We start from the raw sequence: 22,355 nt of genomic DNA, 5'->3' as shown, positions 1-22,355 counted from the left end.
ACGGTGCATTCGATAAATAAACAGACAGAAAAGATGCTCTCGCGGTGGCGCGTATCGAAATAGGAATAGAAAAATCCATTTTTCAAGAAGATTGTGAGAGTATCTTTGACACATAGAGTTGGTATTTGCCCGACAATTTCAATCGCCTTAAAACTTGAGCTCCCCTCGTCCTCGAGAGCTGAAACCGCGTTCTTGGGACTTTTCTTCGAGAGCGCGTTACGCGACTTTCGAGGAAAACGAAACGAGATTCTCCGAGCGCAACGAGCTCTCGGACAAGCTAAATTTTACACGACACTCTGGTGAGAGATAAGCGGAGTCGATATGCATAAAATGTATAAGGGTCATATCGAACGTATGTAAACAAAGGGATATATTATATTTCTCGAGGATCTCTACGTAAATAGCTTTGGATCTCGCATCTTTGTGCATCCCGCAACTTTGTGCACATCCTCCCCCTACCTGCTTCGACTCCAATAACCATCGAAAGAGGAGTTCTTGCGCATGTAAATAGGTCATGCGGCGAGTAGATAGGTAATATTCCGAAGCATACCAACCGCGTATCTGGAAAGGAATAGGTGGAACGTCAATGCGGCAGAGCAGCAGCGGGCAGAGTGCAACATGCCGGAGAAATTATGTCGGACAGGACACGGAGGATGGAGGAGGAAGAGGAAGAGGTGCGGGCGGCTTCCGATAATGTCGTTACACGTCGACGGGCGAGCGCGGTGAATTAGAATTGCGTCGATTGTCGGCTCGCGCTGCCCGATGCAAATGAGAAGGCAAACATAGGCGTCATTTTGATGAGCGCCTCAATGGAATTCATCGACTAAACAAAAAGAACAATTCCTCCCTACGCGTTTTGCACCGCCGCGCCGCGAGAGAGTAATCCCGCGAGTATCGGTATCGAGTGTATATTCGCTCTTCGAGAGATGCCTCTTCATTACATCGTTACATACATATATATACTCGGTTATTCAATAACCGTTGCATGTAATGCATCTGTGTCTATAATTAGAAACGTATATAACGGAGGAGAGAAGCTGCGAATATCTTTTGGAAGAGAGCTCTTCGTCACCGAGATTTTATGTTGTACGCGCGGTATAAGGCTTTCTTTTAATAAATGCACTGCAGATATCATGTCGCTGCAGATCGTCGATTCTTCAAAGGGCGTTTGATTAAAGCGCCAGCCAGAAAAGTCAAAGGAAACTTTCCCCTCTCCTTCTTCGTCTTCTTCGCGAATCCGCGACTGAAAAGATCGGCGAGGGATGCCGGGTCGGAGTTGAAAGAAGAGTCGCTCGGGGACGGATAGCGAGAGAAGAATCCAAAATGATGCAAACATTGGCCTAAAGGCACATCCTGAATATGAAATCACGATGAACAAACTTCAATATCCAAATGGGGGGGAGATTGGTGGGAGAAAGGAAAGGGGGATAAAGAGGCTGACCGGATCGTCGTCAGCATCCGACCGCGAAATTATCGGCGATTCACGATCGATCCCTTCGAAACCTGCCGACGACATCACATATCGGTTAGAGATATATATTTTCCGTAACTATTAACGTAACGTTCTATGGTTGTCTCAAGCCGAAACATACGTTTGGAATCTCTCTCGTTCGAGATGCGGTCGAAACGATCTTTTCTCGTAAACGTTAAAAAACGTGAGAAGTGCACATAGTAGCTAGACTAGAAAAATTCGGAAGAAATATTAGAGCACGGATGAAATATTCACAAGCATACATTAGAACTATATGTATATAACTGCGAGCTCTTAAAAGAGAAGAAACAGATAGTGAAAAATATATTTACAGAACGAGCATCTCTCGCGGCTGCTTGGCAGACCACTTGTCGAGAAAAGCAAAATGTGTATAAAAGTAACTTTGCTATCTTTCCTCTACTTGCGCTACTCTGCTTCCGACTCTTCTCAAACCGGACGGAATTTACGAGATATATTTAACGTATATATTATTATTGCATATAGGCATAATGAAGCGCACAAATTCGTCGGGGATGCATTTGTCAGGCGTCGAAGTTGAACGTGACGTCGCTCGAAACGCGAGATCATGATTCGGATAAACACGTTGCTAAATATTCAGCGATCACTTGTACAAATACGAAATGCAGCCCATCTCTCTCTCTCTCTATCGCTTCCTCCCTCATTTCCCTTGAATTATTCAACACGCGTAGCATTTTGCCGCTTTTCTCCATGACGCAAATGCACCGCCGCAGCTACCACTGCGAAACACTATTATTGCATCGACCGGATGCATCGTGATCGCGCTTAATCCGTCCGTTGAATTTTCCGCTAATGCATTGTTGCGCGATGAATGGCGGGAATTTCCACAAATCGCGGTAACAAACTTTTGACAGCGAATCTTTCCCTTACTGTTATTTATTTTACTTCGGCGTCGTCGACTTTGCACGCAATAAAATTTGTATAACGCGTATCAGAATTTTTTGATAGAGGGAAGAATATTATTCTCTGCTATCTTCATTTTTCTCGTGTTATAAATTCTAATTGCAGTTCGCATATATTTTATAATGCATGATTTATAGGTATAATATATTTATATAATATATATTATATATAAAACTTTTTTAAACATGTAAAGTTTAACAATATACGAGCAAAAGCGAAAAATACCGATTACAAGATAGTTATTTATTGTACGCAATATTTATTGCACAAAAGAGAAATTAATTCGCATTTAATCCGCGTTTATCGTCGCCTTTTGTTTTATATTCGTCGGCGGAATGTACTCAAAGCGTCAAAGCGAGTCATTTTCAAGCACGCGTCAGATAATGAAACAATTTTCTTGAATGCCGGGTGTCGGTGACACGATCGAGTGGACCGTGACGTTTTGTAGTGGAAGCGTCATTATTTGCGTAATAGAAGCGGAGCGGTTTTAAACGAATGACTCTATGACAATTCAGTTTGATACATCATATTTGTTGCCGAAAGTATCGACATTTTCTGTCTGTTGAATGAAACGGCTTATCAACAAATATCCAATTTTTTTATTCTCAAATGAGATTATTTTCTTTAAATAATACAATTTTTAGACGTCCTAAAATAATCTTTTTTTTTTTTTTTAAGAAAGAAAATATACGATATTAATAAAAAATTCTTTTTTATATATCAAAAGTAATATTTGCTGACAATTTCTATCAATGTCAAAATTAAAATTTTTTCTCAATTAATCCTTATTGTTAATCATATTTTTTTTCACAAAAATAATCGATAGCATTCGATAATTTCAAATCTCAATTGAAAATAAATACATGGCGAAAATAATATTCTAATTTAGAGAGAGAGTCGGGAAAGAGAGAGAAAGAAAAAAATATTCTTTAATATTAAAGCTATATGTGTGTGTGTATGTCCAAATTACGGCACATCTCTATATAATTTCGATACAATTCTCGATGATATAGAAGTATCACGGTTAAATGAAGATAAATTTATTGTTGCAAAAAAGAATGAAGATACTAAGAGCGTATATTCGAAAATTTAGGCGGAAATTGAAAGCTCGTGCGCGCGCGATATAGTTTACCTAGTGTTAAATTCTCCGGATTAAAAAATCGAGTTCGATTAATCGCGACCGACGTGTCCGTATATTCGATTACGTTCGCTCGAGGACATTTCGGTCATGATAAATTTATCGCGTCGTGTTTTGTTTGATGGAAAACAACGGGAAAAATGAAAAATAAACAGTTGCGGTTCCCGAAGCAGTATAACGAGAACGATACCTTTCAATCTGATTATCCACGAATCCACGTGGTGCGTGTCAACAGAACGCATTGACCGCGGAGCAACGTTGCGCAAACGTTGCTGCATCTAGTTTGCGTGTCATCGTCTCATTAATTAATCGTCGCGTATCTACGCTGGGTTCGCGACTGAAATCGAACATCGGCGACGATGAGATATATCCATAGAGAGTATCACAAAGTGTCGCGGAATTATCGGGGATATCGCGCTCTATTATTGCGTATTCTTCCCTTCAATTTGCGATCGAATTTTTCGTTCGTCGAAAAGTCCCGGATTCTCCTTTCCATGTCACAATTTTTGCATCGGCATAAAATAATAATCCTGGATACAGATACACTTTACCCGTTCTGTATTACTATACAAAAACATAATCCTGCTGTTATTTACAACTGCATCTGTTATTATTTCACTTCGATGTGCTCTCGGATGCGTATAAAAAATATTGTCTCTCTTTCTCTCGCATAGTGTGTTTTACACTGCGAGTTTTTAACCCCGGGTCCATGACGATATGCATTTTAATGTGCGACGCAACTGCACGCAAGAGAGATCGATCTTTATTCCGTCGAAAATTAATCTGCGTCCGTCGAAATTAATTTCGCACTGACGCGCGACTCTATTAATCCTAAAAAAGCACGTTGCGTTTATATATTGATGTGCGACAAGTGCAATCCGTTTCGCTCGATGATAATGCGACAGCGCGCTATTAACTGGAAATTATAAGAGGCTCAGGAATGACAATGAATTAGCGGGAATGAAAGATCGTCGTGTACGGTGTGCGATCCATTTCGCAATGCCGCTTTTCGCGGCACAAATTCATGCGAGCGACAACGAGAGAGATTAATTAATGCCAATGATACGGTGCGTGTCATGCGTGTATTGATAGGAATCAATCTCATTCGGCGACGATTCGATCATTTATACGATGAAGGCGTACATAATTAATTACTTCATTAATAAATTAATAAAACGAAGGGACGATAATTTTGTTTCAATGCTGCCACTTATGATTACGTATCAATTTTTTAAAGCGAATATAATATCAGAAATATAATAACATGGAAGAGTCAATATTTGCGTTTGATTATTCAGAAGACGCAAAAATATGAAGCAATTAATTGTTTTATTTTATTAAAGAAAAGTAATTTGATTCGATTCTCTGTTTTGCATTAAAATTAAATGTGTATTAGATTCTATTTATAAAAATGTTTCAAGAATTTAACTAAGATAAAAAATAGTTTTTTTTTCAAGATTAGATTAATTGGATTGATTAGATTATATAATACTTTTGTTTAATAGTTACAAAATTCTCATTCGAGATTGATCACTAAAAACTAATCTTAAAAGTTAATAATAGCAATTTTTTCTTGAAATTTTCTCTTAAAAAGAAAATCAGATTTATCAAAAAAAAAATATGTTATTAAAATGAAAACTAAGATACATATATATCGTATATTGTATAATATAATATTTAATATATCTAAAGGGTGATTTATTCATTGTTTATTGACCTGTAATTCAAGCAAAACTCAATAATTTTGGCTAATTAATTAATTAAAGGGAATCTCGATTATCTCATATCTGTGTAATTTGTATTATCAAATATAGCAATTCAATCTTTTGTATTACGCTATTGTATCTGTTTCATAGCTAAATGGAATAAGGATTAAAACTCTATTCGCGCTTTGATTCGTCTATATATGAACATTACACGGCCGATCGATTCCGTCGAGCCGTTTATAGGCATAAATGAATCCATTCGCTCTTTAGCGTTATTACGCGCAATTAGTACCATGTATCATAGGCTGATTTTTGCCGCAAAATCCTCCCTTACGCGCGTTTGACTGAGATTCCCTACCACGAAATTCTCATTATATAATCTATCCCGAATTAACTTCTCGCTACCGCAAAACATAAATCGTAAGCTTAACGTAACGATATTATAAAGCGCGGGCGGTTTATTCCTTATCTCGCAAATTAATCAAATTTTACGGTTACCGATCGTTAAATGTCAGTAGGATGATTCGGAGATTTTTCCTTCGTTATACGCGAAAGATATTTATTCTCACGCGAATTCTCGTGCATCCAACAGTTTTTCGCTGTGAGCGCAAAGGTAAGGGAATAGAATAACGTGGAAGAGAAAAATCGAGCTCGAGGGATAAAAGCCCTGTCCTAATTTCTCACGCACTCAGAAAGGGAACTGCCCCTGAAGGAAGATAGCGGCGGCGATTAGCCTTTGCGAAGGGTTCGAAATTAGGGCTGACTGTTTTTGGGCATTTATCACTGAGACTTGTGGAGAAAACCCGGAAGATCTAAATCGACACATTTATTATTCGAGTTACCGAATAAAAAATAATATTGCAGATAATATAACAGTTTGCGGTAGTTCATATATCGTTTTTATTATAAAACTAATTTTCGGAAAAGATAATTTTTTTATGTATGCAAATATCGAAATAAATTATTCCAAAAAAAGCGAGTTTTTATTTTCGAGACGATTATTTCAAATAAAATAGTATTTTTTAATCGTCAAAACTTTAACTTTTAAATTTTGAAAAATAAAATAGATTTTTTATGTGCTCTTCGCGAGCTTTGCTTTTTTACAAATCACGAGAGAACGAACAATATCACAATGTGTGTGTCTTATCGCATCTTGCGATAACGTTATCTTCTGTCACAATTAAGTGAGTTACGTTCGATGCTACTCGAAGCCATCTACATCGCGGAAAACTCGTTGGGAAAGATATAAAGTTCAAATAGCGATTTCAACCGTAAATCCCCGATTGGACTCGCGAGGTCTGCGGCTCTCCTTGAAATCCACTGTAAATCGCAAAAGTTTCCCCTTAATCGCTGAAAGGCACTTCGGAAAAGTTGCCAGTTACAACACTTGCATCGCTATTTTCGCTTCTCCTTGTCCATCCCACATCTCGGATTGCTTCTCAATCATTCTTTATAAGAGACTGTTCGGTTGCGCGGATATTCCGAGCAGCCATTACATTTGCCTTTACAAAGGCAATAAAATAAACTTACTCTTTAAACTCGTTTTAGAAATTTGTAATACATACTGGACGACGACTGAGAAAATAAGAAACAAGTCGTATAAATTTAAAGCGAAAAACAATTCTTGGCTTTTATCGTAACTCGTCTCGCTAACGAGAACAATTGTAACTTGTAACTTGTAAATAAATCCGACGAGAGAGAAATGTACAAACTAAAATATTTCCTGCAATAATCATTGTAAACCATTTTAAATTTGTTCGAGATCAAGAGCCGATATTTCTTTAGCCATATATACAAAAAAATACATTTTTCTACCATTATTTATAATGCAAGAAAAAATTCAATGCACGTAAGCTCTCTCTTTCGCACCGGTAATCCGTGTTTTTTTGTCAAAGTACCATTATTATTTACTGGTTTATCTTGTTGCCAAATCCCCTTCCCTCTCTTTGTTCGTCGCCTCATCCCATTTTTGCCCTCAAAAGATCTTCACGAGAGTAAACTAGCAGCGGACGTGCGTTCACATGAATTCCGCTTGTTAGTCACAAAGGGGAAAACACACTGAGGGCAGGCGGAAACCCTTTCGCCCCTTTGTTTTTGTTTCTTTTGTTTTTTATTCGCCGACGAAATAATTTCCAAGGGCCCTTAAAAGCGCGTCGCGTATCTATCTGCTTAGCGGATGACTGTCGTCAAAGCATGAATTCTTATTAAGGCCCCTTATTAAGTTCTCGTACGGAACTCTTCTGTAGTTACCAGCCCTTAGCAGCGTCCACACAGGCTTCCTTATCTAAATTCATAAAATTTCGAGGAAACTTGACGCCGCGCATTTTTCCGCAACGCAACGGCTCGTTAAACGCGCATTAATTATAATATTGTCGCTCGACTATCGCAAGAATCGCCTTCCAACCCAAAACTCGCGCTAAACAGTTTATTCTTTTCGCTAAAGATTAAATGGGAAGAGACGCCGAGCTTTTCCGGATGGACACGGCGATGAAAAAACATCCGGAAACTACATCTTGTGAATTCCGCAGGAATTCTCGCGGAAAAATTTCGCAAACTTTGGTATTAGCCAGGAAGAGAAGAAAGGGAAAAAGAGATGAGGAGAGAGGAAGCAGGACGAGAGAAGAAACAAAAGAGGCATCTCGTTCCACCTGATTTTCCAAATCCTTCCGGAACAGTGTAAGACCTAAGACCCATTCAAGTGGAAAAACAGAACATGGCATGCAGGAGAGGAAAAGAAGGAAAACAAATCCACGAGGACGATAATGATGCTCTCGTTACGGAAAGATCCGATCGTTCGACCAGGTCCACCTTATACTGAGTACGTATCTTGTTAACGAGATCACACGATAACGACTCATTAAATGCGGTTTCTCATGAAGAAACGATGCAGGGCGGAAAAACATTTGAGTAATTCTTCGTTATTACAAGCCGAAGAGGGAAAAGAGGGAGAGAATAATAATAAGAACACAACAATCGTTCGCGAGCGATCGATCGAATGAAATCGAAGAATCGCGAAAAAAAATATCAACGACGTTGCGAAACTGTACTTTTTTTCCATTACAACAAGGGAGGATGAGAAATAACGAAGCGACTTGTTGCACGATAAATCTGCGAAAAAGAGTTTACGAAGTCGGAATGTTCTTTATTTTAATCAAACGCACAATTACTTTGCCGCCGGCAATTTGTATCAGAACTTATATCAGAGGGTTTTGCGATTAACACTTTCGGAAATTACATTCGACGAGATTGATCGATTCCTACAAGACAAACAGCCACGTTGACTATCGCTTTCCGGTTCATTGGACGAGATTAACGCGTTTACGATACTGATACAGCTCGTGTTTATCGTGGTTGTCTAGTTGATCTTTTGAAGCATATCGACGCGTACTATCGCACCGATAATTGCACATATTGGACCGACATTGTTGTGCGCTTAGAAAACGGGCTTTTTTTACTAAAGACCTACAATAAAATGTATGGATATCCTCTGTCAAGTCGAGAAAATACAGATAGTTATAAATGGTAGTTATAAGTGAGATCAAATCAGGTACATTTATCCCCAAATTTAAATAGCAAATGACAAATTATTCAACCGCATTTTCAAATGGCCAAATATTTAGAAATGTCAATAAACATATATGTGCGTGTAATTTTAATTATTTATGCCTCATAAGTTCAAGATTTTTCAAAAATGTAAATATTCTAATTATTCAAACACGTAATTTCTATACATCTGTACGAAGTAGATAAAAAAGAAATAAATTCAGAGAACACGCAATAGATAATTTCTCTCTCTCTCTCTCTCTCTCTTTAAGAAAATAAATATATTCTTTTAAATATAGTTCAAACATTTAAAAGTTTTTTTTAAACACTGACAGTCGAGACTTTTAAAAACCCAGATCATTAAAGCTAGTTCCGAGATTGTAACACTATCTTTGAAGAAACGAACGAGTTAGATTCAAGTAAAAAGAAATGCTACGTTGATATAGCAGAACCCTGTGGAAGAACTTATGTAACGATGTATAACATTTTAATTATATCTTCCACATATAACAATTACATGGACATAATAAAGAACAAAAATAAAAAATAAACAAAAATAAAAAATAAACAAAAATAAAAATTATCATGAATGAGAAAAAAATAATGAAAAGGTAACAATAACATACAAAAATAAAAAAGAAATTTATAATCCAAGATTAGTAATAATAAAATAAATGGCGACATGAAAATATTCTCTTATGTAGCAAATTATTTTATAAAAACGACTTTAGATCTACTATATCAAATCATATCTATGACTATATCAAACTATATTAAAATCACCGAAATTTCCCAATGTATAAATCATTAACTATTTCATATCAAAAAATATAATTTGCGTTCATGCTCTAACGTCGCAATTACTGCGATCAAATTTTTCCACACCTCTTTTTCTCCGTATCTCGTCATTCTTTATCCCAAAAATCGATCAAGATCCCGATTCATCTCCCCGCGATCTTTTGCGCTCGCCTAATCGACCAATCGATAGATATATCATCTACCCTCGTCAACTTCCCTTTTCGCGTGAGACACATATACACACAGCGTTTTCGGGACGAAAACGGACGACCGCATGGCAATGCATTTATCGAATGCCGGGGAGAGAAGAATCCTTATCGCATTATTCAAATATCCTCCGCCGTGCGCATTTGCGATCGCGCGTGTATCAAATATTCCTCTCGGCAGAAGCGCAGAACTTTGGATAAAAGACTCACGCGGAGCCCTCGGTGTGTAACGTAACGTATCCCCAGGACGCTTCCTATATTTCCGCAGATTCCTATATATATCCCGGGACATCTCTCACTCTCTCTCTCTCTCTCTGTTCGTGTATTCCCTTCGTTCGTAAATTACCAAGCAACGCGATATCGTCGAGCTTCGTCCTTATCTCGCGTCCTCGCTCGCGGGGGTGTAACTCTCGCGAGAGAACAAACAACGAAACTAGAGTTAGAGTTTATTAGCCTTAACAGCCAGTCATACGAATCATATGATTGTGTATATATCGATGCAATTAGCCTTCCCACGATTATTATTGTAACCAAATGGCGGTTCGTGCGCGGATCCATCCGATGTTCATTGCGGGTGAAATTTAACGATCGGGCGACTCGATTCCAAGTTATTATTACATTGTTACATCGCAAAATCATATTACGAGAGTAAAAGCCCGAGAGTTACGGACCAACGCGAGCGTCGTATATACATAGTATGTACGTTGATTCCAGGGAATAAGCATTATCTAACAGCTTTCTTTCGCCTTCAAATTACTCGTTCGATCAGAAGTAAACTGCGGAATTTCGTCTTAACGAACGTTGCTCGTTCGAACAACCCGAGATTGGATCGACACGCTCGGCCCACCGTGAAATGCAAAACCGAGGCGTTCCACGGCACGGTTGAAAAAAAAAATCGCGCGGCCATCGTCGCGAAATCGCCGGTAAAAAAGGATACAAAGTACCGTTCACAGGTCCCTGTGAAAATGGCTTTTCGATAGAAAGTTGCCGCGCGAGAATCTACGAGAGATGGAAAAAGTGCCGAGGAAAAGAAAAAAATCTTCGTTCACCAGCGATTAGAAGGACGTTGATAGAGTCGGCCAATTTTCTACGGCACGCGTAACTTCACCTCCGCGCAAGAGTACCGGAAGTTTAATTGAAGTTTATTTACCGCGCGATTTTCCTTGGCCGCGTCGCGAAACTTTTGCGCGAGAACGTTTCGCATTTTTTTTAGATTTGAGAAACGCGAACCACTTCGCGACGTTTTGCCCTTTCACCGTGGAAAATACGTCGACAAATTTCGGGACGTTGCTTAGTTGAACAAAATATGTTTTCAAGATTATTATTGATGATTCCTTCTTGTACAAGGATGTATTGCGCGTGTTTCGATAATACGTCAACTCGATGAAACTGAAAAATATGTGTATGTCATTGCTTTAAGCTAGACTTGCCATTCACAACGTCAAAAATATTTCCGATCCGAGTGGATATCTCAGGGCGCTGTATATACCTCGTGTTACGTATGATACACTCTCCAGTTATATATATTTAAATATTTTATTTATCCAGATAAAAGGACAAAATATGGTGCGGGGAAAAGAGGGTGGTAGAGCGAGTTCCAGTCGATATTTCATTGCGAGAAAATAAATGTCGACAAGGATGAGGCGTATCCTAGGAAAAGAGGCAGAAGAGAGAAGAAACGCGCACCGTTACGTGTGTACTCCAACGGTACGCGAAATTGATCATCAAATTGGCCATTAGGGAAGTCTTCTAGCCGAGTCTCGCAATGCGTTTCCGTAATTGAGAAGGGAGGAAGGACTCGACCGTGTCTCGCCAATTACTTTTATTTCGATCGCCATCGCGGTAGAACGCAATTACGCTTCGTAATACTCGAGAAAATACGTAAATTACATTCTTAGATCCTTTTCGATATTTACATCGTTAAAGAACCTCCTTTCAATCATTCGCGAATACGTTTCGTAACTCTGAAATACTTGGCAAACTCTGAATTTTTTTTTTTTTTATATCGATAATGAAAAATTAAGTTCACCTTTTTCTAAATTGTAGCCTCTTCTCTTCTCTCCTTTCCGAATCCTTTTATATTCCCAATTCAAACGAGATCCTACATCATTCTCTCGAATCGCGCTATCTCGGAACAGACAGACATATCTGTACATGTCACAAGTAGAGTAAAATCGGAGAGGATTTCTCATTTGAATGTGCGTGTATCTGTATGCGTACGCGAGTGTATGTGTAACTTTCCAACAGTTTTGAACGTCAATGTCGAGGCAAGCAGCACGTGTCGTTCTCTCGAAACTAAGAGAGCCAAAGTGTCTGGCAGGAGTAAAAATTGCGCGATCTAAGCACCTGAGCGTGCTCTCTTCCGCTTTTTATGTAGTGTAGGACACGCGACAAGCTCTCCACGCTACTCCTCGCAGTGACGTGCCAGCGGTAGTCGCGAATAATGCTCCGTATCCGGCGAACAAAAACGGGGACTGCGCGCGCGAACCAGTGTCTTTTTCGGTCGTCTTTTCGGTCGGAAAAAAATTCTGTTCACGAAACGCAAACGTGGACACTTGGTGCATTTAAACCTTACTTCGTGAATCGTGTCCAGCTTCTCGATAGGAGGAAATTATCGCCGGGAAATTGGTGGAATTAAGACGCCTAAGAGCGACGTTCATTCCGGATGCCACGACGGTATTTCCGTAAAGTTTTCATTGAGTTCGAAGTGTACGCGTACTTTCGCAAATTTTTAGCCCGTCAAAGGATTCAAAGCGTAATCATGAAGATGTTTAATATTGAAGATTAAATTTAGTTAGTTAGTTATAAGTTGCGAGAACAATTTTAAAAAATTTTTCAATTTGCAAAAACCATATCGTATCTACTACACGAGTGAATAATTTTTACTGAGAAAGATTACTCCAAATTTACTAAAAGAAAAAAGCGAGGAGATCTGTACTATTCTGATTACAAGATACAAGACGGATAAAGCCATCAATTTCCGGAACACTTTCGACTTTAATAAAATCATGCATTTTTGCATTCGATCTGTCACATCAAATTTAGCGCAGAGATAAGCGCAATTGCTGCGTACTCAATTGGAAATTAAATTCAAAGAAGCTCTCGAGAGCGCATTTGAATGTCGCGTTTCCCTCTCGGCACAATTCCGGGAAAATTAATCGGAATCGGATCGATTGCGGTCAAAAATTTTTAACCGTCCGTGTGGAAACCACTAATACGCGGTTGTGCGATAATCGATTAAGCGAAATTACCGACTTCGTGTGTAGATGTATTATTAAACAAATCGTAAACCACCCCGCGATGCGTGAATTAATTAAAAAAAAAAAAAGAATCGCAATCGAGTGAAAATTTGCGAGAGTATCACGAAATATTTCTCTGCACAATAATTGTATCATATTATAATTATAAAATTGATAATCCATAAAATTTTCCATACTAAATCGCATAAAATAATAACGTATTTATATCTTAACAAAAAGATCGTCTCAAACGAATTTTTATATTTTGTATAAAAGAGATAATATTCATTAAGAAACAAATTCTAAACCCTTTAGAATTTTAGAATGATGCAGAAAGTCTGCACCACGCTTATATCACGTTGATAGAAGTTGGTTTGAGTTTAAACTCAGCGATCAATATTGCCATCCTAACTCATAATAAAATTTATAACAGTGCTGGAGGTGTTTTTACATTGGAAATGTCACACGCACAATGATAAACGCTTTCGGTAATTGAGTTTAGTCGTGCTCCGACCTTTATTGTTAGATGTGCTCGGACGATGAACTGTCGAGTATTCGGACGTTGTATGTACCTACTAATGCTTGCAAACAATCGCGACCAAGTAATTCTGTCCTCAACAGTTATTAAAGTATGCACCTTTTAGTTTAATTCACTCGCTGATGATCGAATCCAGGGACCGAAACGTACATTTATAGAATTAATCAATAAATTCTCATTGAAGAAGAATCTGCGCTTTGCTAAGCGCGCCTGACTTTTAATAGCTTATTCTCCCATTAATTGAATATTCGATATCAGAGCCTTCTGGTTTTTAAAATGATTTTTTAAATAAAATATTATATCTACTTTTTTAAGATTTTTTTATTTAAAATTATTTATCTATTGTTTTCAAAAAAAGTAAGTTTATTTTATAAATTCATCCTTTAATTTTGAAACTCGTTTATTTAATTAATTTATAACGGGTCGATGTATCATTTATCAAATCGTGATTATGAGACAATCCTGTATTATTGATTAGAATTAACGCGCCGCGCTTTAAAAATAGCTACAATTTTAATCGTCAACTTTCCTAATCGACTACTTTTTTGTCTCTCTAATCCTTCTCTCGTGTACTCGTTTAACGGTTTACATAACTCGCACGATGAATTTATTCCGCACGTGCCGAACGGTACACCGAATTCGCGCGTCCGATCTGTAGTAACAGTACTCGCTAATTACATCTTCTCATAATGATCTTCGCGTGCGTGTTACGCCGTATCTATTTTACAGTTCATCATTTACACCTTCGTCCCCGATCTGTCACGAAGATACAAATATTTATCTCCGTTACAAGATCGAATTATCATCTAACGTTCTATCACTTTGGATCGGCGTTTTCCGATGAAAAAAAAATAGAAAATCTTGAAATGTTAAATAAGTGAATCGGGAGGAAACCGGTCCGACCTTCTCTCGCGCGGTGGATTATCACGGATTCTCGCTTGACTGATACATCAGTATCGTCGACCGGCCGCGAACTTTTCCGACATCCTCGGGAAAGTTACTTTCCTCCATACTTAGCCGCCATCGACGAGCACAGACGATCGAGGAGATACGAAGAGAACTTCTTCTTTCCTCCTTCTCCATCTTCGCTACGTTCTCCTCTATACCTCTCTACGTCTCTTCACGGTGAGCTAAGCGCGTCCGTTAGCTGGGAACGTCGTTTCGTCTCGTTTCCTCCTCGTTTTCACGCCATCGCCGTGTCGACCAGCCGATACCGCCCGGCGAGATTTTGTTCACCTCCCTTTTCGCTATTCCTTATCTCTCGTCTCCGGTTCTCCTCGTCAAGGAGGGCTTGACGAGTTCCGGATCGAATGAAAAACTCGAGGACGGTCAAATGAATTGGAGTCGCGATCGGAAAGTAGAATCAAGCCGAGTTCCGATGGGAAATTATTCGTCGGGAAATCGGTGAAATCGAGATAAGAAAGTAGAATTTTAATTCTAAGGAACCTCGCGCACACACAAGGAGGTACGTAACGCTCGAATAAATTTCATTATTTCGAGTCTCGAGGCTACGAGTGCCTTGAAAAACAATTGGACAACAAATCCAAGAGATTACGAAAATAATATACATATATAACTATATAAATATCGAATTTGCAGGATGTAAAAGCACTTTTCCCCTGGATCTGATGCGTCGCGCGACCGGAAATTAAGGGGCCGTCATCATGAGACGATCGTGTTCGTTCACTCGCGACTCGAGACTTTTCCACGATATGACGCGGTATCTTGCTCGCTTTTCCTCGCATATATATATATAATCCTATTTTCCCCTTCATCAACGGTGCCACTTTCCCTAATGGCGTCTCGAAGAAAAGGCTCACGATTATCACAGCAAACTGTATATTATCATCAAACAAGGAGTTTTCAGTTCTCATTTTCTGATGCGAATCTCAACGGTAAGAAGCTATCAAACTTCAAAGATTGGTCATATTAAGGATAATTGTTAATAATTCGGCAGTAGTTCCTAATTCGAGAATGTAGGATGGTCCAAAAATCATAACTTAATTAAAAAAAAAAGAGAGAGAGAGAGAGAATAAACTAATTCCTCCTGAAAAAATACGAAAGCTCAAAAAGCGTGAGATAAAATTTTCCACTCGTTTACCCTATTTCCAATCAAGATAAAAATATCATAAAAATCCAAATAATGTTTAGATAAAAATGTCGGAAAAATTGAGTCTTTTGCGCACTTTCATTTTCCGTGACAATCCTGAAAGTTGAAGAAAGTCGGGGAAACTTTTTAATGATAATGTTTTCGTATCCATAAATATAATTAAAACACTCTTGATGGAATCATCGTTGACTGCGATAAAATAATACGAAGCTATCCGCAATTTTCATTTTTCATTATAATTTGATTTGACGCACGCGTTCTGCTTTCTAACGATACTTCCGTAGAGGATTTTTCCGTCGTATTGTTTTAGGGGGCTTGGCACGCGCGATCACGCGGACGAATCTAACGCCGATAAGAAATAAGCTCTGACTGACGTCTTCATTGTTTGGTTGAAAGTTCGCCGTCCGGACAATGAGGCTATTCGTAGCCGGCGCAACGAGCAGAACAATACTTGTCGGCACAAATATTGCTCGTGCACCGCGGCGCTACTTTACGCCGGTTTCTTACAATGAAGTTCAACGAGGCCGAATGTATTATGAATCTTTGACTCGCCCGACGATAAAACGCGCGGTGCAACTTGCGGTTTTCTCGAAAGATACATCGTGTAAAGAATGAAACGCAGACTGCATTATTACTCTAGCACGTATCGGAAATAAACAGATGCGAAATATTTCATTTGACGCGATTTAAATTATTTCTGGAGGTAAACTTCGTTCAATTTTATCACTCCTTTACATTTAAATTTTGCAAAGGGTATATGAGTAAATAATTTAATCGTGCGTTTTTCTCACCGTGTTTTTATATAATCCCAACTGAATTTTATTCATTAACAAATGATTAATTTAAATTTTATCGGTTTTAAATTTGTCGTAGAACTTCTGGCCAAAGGAGAGTTAGTTGTGTGACATAATTTATATTACCGTATATATAAAAAAGATAATAAAATATACACTATAAAAATACGTAAATTTTTTTATTTTATTATGCGTTACGCATACATTGCTCTACTTTAGATTTGCGAGCGGTCCGCGTTTAACTTGTACGCATTCCGATAATTGCACCATATTGATTGGCCATTTTATAATTTCGAATATGCAAGAGAGGACAAATCGGAACAACGTGACATGAAATTATAACGTTAAAATTTATTTGAATGTTTGTTTCGGCGAGTGCAGACCCTTCACGTTTGATTAATCATCGTGCCGTGAGCGCTATTGTTGAATTATTGATTCGTTATTAAGCGAGATCCTTCTCTACGCTAACAAACGGATTGAGCGTAACTATTGCGCTTGTAATGTACAAAGAATTGCAAGGGAACAAGAACGTCATTTATATCGCGAAATCGGCATTAATTAAAATAATGCGATTTACATTTTAAATAATCGGCAAAAATTTGACCGATATGAAATTAAATGTACGAGAAACCAAAGTGAGCATTTTTATATCGCGAATGACGATTGTGTTAAGATGTACCGAGTTTGTTTACGTTAAACAATTAATTGTTCAATGAGAGAACGCGCGTCTTCGCGTAAGAATAAGCGGCTGTGCAGAAGATGCGTATCAACAATTTGATTGCTTGATCATGAACGACTGTGACAAGGACGACACCATAGACACGGACTCCTTGGAGTTCGAGGTAAATGGCTTGCGTCGGTTCATACGAATATTGCAGCTATATATAACTTGGCTAACAATAATATAATCCAGTTAACAATAATATAAACCAGCATAATTACATCTCTCTATTTATGTAAAATAAATATTTTATTTGAAATGGCTAATGTTATGTAATATAATATTATGTAATAATTATGTATGTTTCAATATATTAGCATTTAATATTTTCCAATTAAATTATTCGCTCGATGATTTATTGCATATAATATAAAAACCAGAGGTGTATGTACTATTTTAGATGTATTTACTTAAGACATTGTACTTTTACTTTTAGGCTACGCAGTTGTCGCCATGTCCGAAACGATTAGACTTAAGCAAGGGGGGCCTGTCAAGAGTCCCTGAAAGCGCGATTGCTTTTCCAGCAATAGAAGAGCTCGCGTTAGGGTGGAATCAGTTCAGTAATGTCGACAATAATCTGAAGCTTCTACACAGGTATGTACCTATCTACATTTTTCACATCTACATTCTCATATATATAATTTTTTTCTATATACTGATTAACATTGAGAAACCCGTTTGATTCCTTTTGAATTTAATTTCTTTCTGAAATTAAATCAACTATTGCGAAATACACCCTGAAATAATTAGAGATTAATCGGGGGATTGCTCTGATAAGAGCAAGAAAAGCATGAGCGCACGTCCGATAGAGAAACAAAATGCGGCGAGGAACTACGGACTAGAAACTTTAATTGGCACTTAATTCATATACGTAACTCTCTTTCCCCTCCCTCTTCCCCTAATTCCCGCACGTAGGTTTCCAAAACTTCGCGCCATCCATTTGGAGTGCAACGATCTCCGCGGAATCCCGAGGGAGCTTTTGGAGTTGCCGACGCTGACCTATCTTAATCTCTCGGACAACAAGATCGAGGTAATTCCGGCTGACATCTGCCAACTGATCAAGTACGTACATAATTTCTCACATGTGTGTTTATTTATTCGTGTTGCTCATTTAGTTAGATTAGTTAAGCAGATTAGCTAACGATTTCCTCTCAAATTGAAGAAAACTCTTGGTTTGTTTATTCTCCGCTATTAGAAAAGATTGAACCTCATCAAATGTATGGAGATTAAAATCTACATATTATATTACTTATTTTTCACTTGAGTAAATTTTGATTAAAAATTTATTTCGCTTTTTATCTTCGAATGCATATAAAAAAAAATATTCTCGTAACAAACTCGAAAATTTTCAATTTTTTTGTAGAGAAATTCTCTCACAAATTGTACGATATTAATATTACTACAATAATACGTCATACACTCGACGCCTCGATAACACATTTTATTTTATTCCGCGTTACATTTAAAATTAATTGATATTAAACACTGATATATTGCATATTTACATTCACGAGATTTATTTTATCAGTCTGTTATTGGCGATTCGTACATATTGCATTAATGTGCATACGGCTAAATTTTCCCTCCACGCCGCCTGATTTATGCGCGTCAATCTAGGAGCACAATTAATTACCAACACATTAATCACGTGCTATTGTCGATCAGCTCTGATAACGGGCTCGTGTAGAAAATCAGCGCGCACGATAATGATCGAGTAACACTGTTAATTCTCCGGTTTAGTGAAAAACATGTGACAACTATCGACTATTGAATAAACTCGAAAGAAACGTGTCAATGGAAAAATATGTCAATTAGAAAATATTAAGTATAACAAATAAAATAATTATTTCGATCCTTCCATTCAACTGCATGGAAAAAATTCAGACAAACTAAGACGGCAATAATAAAAATCTTTTCTCTTTTTCTGATAAATCTGATAAATAATATTTAACGTATAATTTACAGTTTATTTTTAATCCTAAAAGAGAGAAATATAATCATTTTTAAATAATGACATCCATCGTCGGCCAAATTACATTAATATTTTTCTACAAAAACAACTTGTAAATATAACCATTACTTTTTCTCGATTTATTAAATAAATAGTTAATAATCAAACGTAAAATAAGAATAACAAAAATATTGAGTTACGTAATTATTTCATTTTATCGTGTTACACATTTGATCTTGCAAATGTATCTACTCGTCAATTCTGTACTTTGAATTATCTTGCACCATTTAGCTATTTATCCAAAGTATACCATAAAGAGAAAGAGAGAGAGAAATTGCAACGAGACATGATACCGAGTCGTATGACTTTGGACAACACAAAATCTCCCTGATTTCGTGTAGATATGGGACCGCACAATTGAAACGGAGATTACGTAAAATTTCTCGAAAACCGCTTTCCACCGGCCGGAAATGAGGATGCCGGCACTCCGGCAGAAGAAGGGTGAAAGGGGGGGAGAGAGGAACTACGGGGTGTGAACACGACGACGACGACGCTGCACGCGTGCGCACCTATATACACACTCGCAGAGATAAAAGTACCTCTTCATACATCGTTCACCATCGGTGAATCTAAAGGCGAATCTATAAATCTTGACAATCGTCGGAGACAAATAACTCCTTTTCTCTTTCTCTCTCTCTCTCTTCCAAGATAATTACATATATAAATAAATTTCCGTTCAACTATATCTTCAAAAGCGAGATAATAAAACCTCGACATTGCTGATCTATTTATTACCTAAATTACAAGCGAAAATTTTGCAATCTCAAATTATTGTTTTATATATTAATATACAAAACTTGTGCTCCAAAAAATGCTATCAATTAATATAAATCCCAATTATATATCGTGTGATCTTGAATTATATCTTTAGATCAAAGCTTTTTCCGAAATCTCTTGTCCCCTGAAGGATAAATCACTCGTCGAAGAATCTAAATACGATTCCGCCAGCGTGTCTTAACTCGCGCACAGCGATTTCTACGAGTCGTCTCGCACCAGTGCATCGACGTACGAGGCGACTGCCGGTATTACTCAACCCGGTTCTACCGCAGAAAGAGTCGGCAATTTTAAAGCAATTTTACACGATTCACTTTCGACCATCACCCGAAATCGAACGAAGCGTCCGAAAGAACGAGGGAAAAGCGCGAGAGGTCATCTGAATTGAAGATTATACACGACGATAATATAGGGATGGAGGGGAAAGCTTTTCCTCGTCCCAGGTATACCTCGCGGTTGACCTAGATACCTAGTAAGAACAAAGGATTCTCAAAGACAAAGGATCTTAAAACGAGGATCTTTGAGAATCTTAAATCTTTATATGTTCTTGGTATAATTAAATTTGCTTTTTTCTTTAATTCGCTCTGATAATGAACAATTCATTTCCTCGCGCGCGAGGATCCCGCTATTTTCCGCGATAATAATACCGATGACATCGTCGGCCATATCTATGAGCAACTTGAATATCCAAAGTGATTCCTCGTAATCTCTTCAATGTAAAGCGCGAATAATTCTAAAATTATCCCCCGGAGATTCGGGCGGAATATTTAGACAGAAACGTCCTACATACATCACGCATTATTCCACGAGCGGTATAACTTGTTACACGTTATTCATCCGGGGGTTTAAGGTATTACATGTAACAAGGATTTCGCGCCGATGTCGGTGCATGTTCGCATCGAGCCATGGCGCATTATCGCTCGGTCCCGCTTCGTATATACACCAACATACAACAATTTCTGTTCTCTGTTACATCAGAGTGGTCAGCCGAGCCATCCTCGCGCGTTCGTGCCGCCTCCCTCTCTACTCCTTTCTTTCCTCGCTACCTCGAAAAGACGGTATCCTCGGGAGGAGAATAAGTTTGCCTTTCAACCGACCTCTTTAGTCCTCGAAAGAGCGCTCGCGAATGTGCATCTTTACGAACCGCCATCACCGGAAATCCCGCGGTCGCGACAAGTTACGAACTTATGACGAAACTTTTTCACCCGATAATCGAGACGACACGTGCGACAATTTTGAAAATCCGCGCGTGACTGTAAAATCGATGTGAATCGAGAAGATATCATACGGGTGTCATTAAGAATTTAAAAATATATATTACGTAAAAATTTTTAAAAATATATAATAGACTTTTTATGCCATCGATGTTGAAAATTTTACACGTAAGAAAAGTGTACGATTTGTGATCCGAAAAAATCCGTCAAGTTACAATGTAACTTGCAGCAAGAATGTCGATTGCGATGAACTCGGATACTCCAGGACTTTGTAGTATTCGGAAAAAATGCAACATCAAGAGATGTAATCGAGGAGATAAAACATTAATGTTAAAAGATCCTTAATATATTGTACATACGAGTATTATACATTTGTATAATTCATATGCGTTCACTAAAATAAATCTCTAATAAAAATTAATGATATCAGCAAAGATACTAATATAATAAAAGAACAAAGTTACTAGTAAAATATGTGTGGTGAGAAGTTTCAAAAATATTAAATATATGTTTCTCAACGTGTTACATGTGTGATACATTGTTAAAGCAATAATCAATAAAAATTATTTAAAAAAGAAATAGTGCAACAATCAGATCTATAAAATATGTATAAAATATGTATAAAAGGTGTTTCCTGAACGGTATCACCTTATGATAATCTAAAAAAATATTCCAGATATATATTTAAACATTCTACCTCGCTCTCATAAACGAACGTGTATGCAACAACGAAGCAGCGAAAAGTGACAAGGCAGGTGAGAGAAGTAACAAGCATTCTAAAATGACGCAACAATAATAATACATGCGATTTCGTAAAATAAACACCGCTAACGCTTTTAATAATAAATACATTTACTTACGATCCGCCATAACTCACATATGTAATATATATCTTTCGAAAATGTTTTATAATTATAAATTTCTTTAATAAAAGTCTGTTCTACAGTATTTATTCAATCTATATAATTATTTACTTTCTCATTTTCTTACATTTATTTAAAATCTTGGAAAATTGTTAATAAATGTCCCTAATTTTTTTAATTGCCTATGACACAAAAGCTATTTGCTCACATCATCGGTGAGAAAAATAATCAATTATCAACTGTTTGATGAACTCATGAATGAAAAACAATATATATATTTTGATGAA

At 37.6% G+C, this 22,355-nt stretch overlaps 1 protein-coding gene across 3 annotated transcripts in view; it reads left to right on the top strand.

Annotated features, from left to right (window-relative positions):
• Positions 1–22,355, top strand: part of Phlpp (PH domain leucine-rich repeat protein phosphatase) — a 69,038-nt gene that overhangs the window by 36,020 nt on the left and 10,663 nt on the right. For all 3 annotated transcript variants that reach the window (XM_083038454.1, XM_083038453.1, XM_083038452.1), the window contains exons 6-7: positions 17,643–17,800; positions 18,122–18,268. In XM_083038454.1, the coding sequence (XP_082894580.1) occupies positions 17,643–17,800; positions 18,122–18,268 (305 nt within the window). The remainder of the gene's footprint in view (positions 1–17,642; positions 17,801–18,121; positions 18,269–22,355) is intronic.

The sequence above is a fragment of the Prenolepis imparis genome, unplaced genomic scaffold, assembly GCF_030444845.1.
Source record: "Prenolepis imparis isolate NDT839.2.m4 unplaced genomic scaffold, iyPreImpa1.0 SCAF_5, whole genome shotgun sequence".
NCBI lineage: Eukaryota > Metazoa > Arthropoda > Insecta > Hymenoptera > Formicidae > Prenolepis > Prenolepis imparis.
The sequence above is the reverse complement of the archived record's forward strand: the minus strand, read 5'-3'. Positions and strand labels throughout refer to the sequence as shown.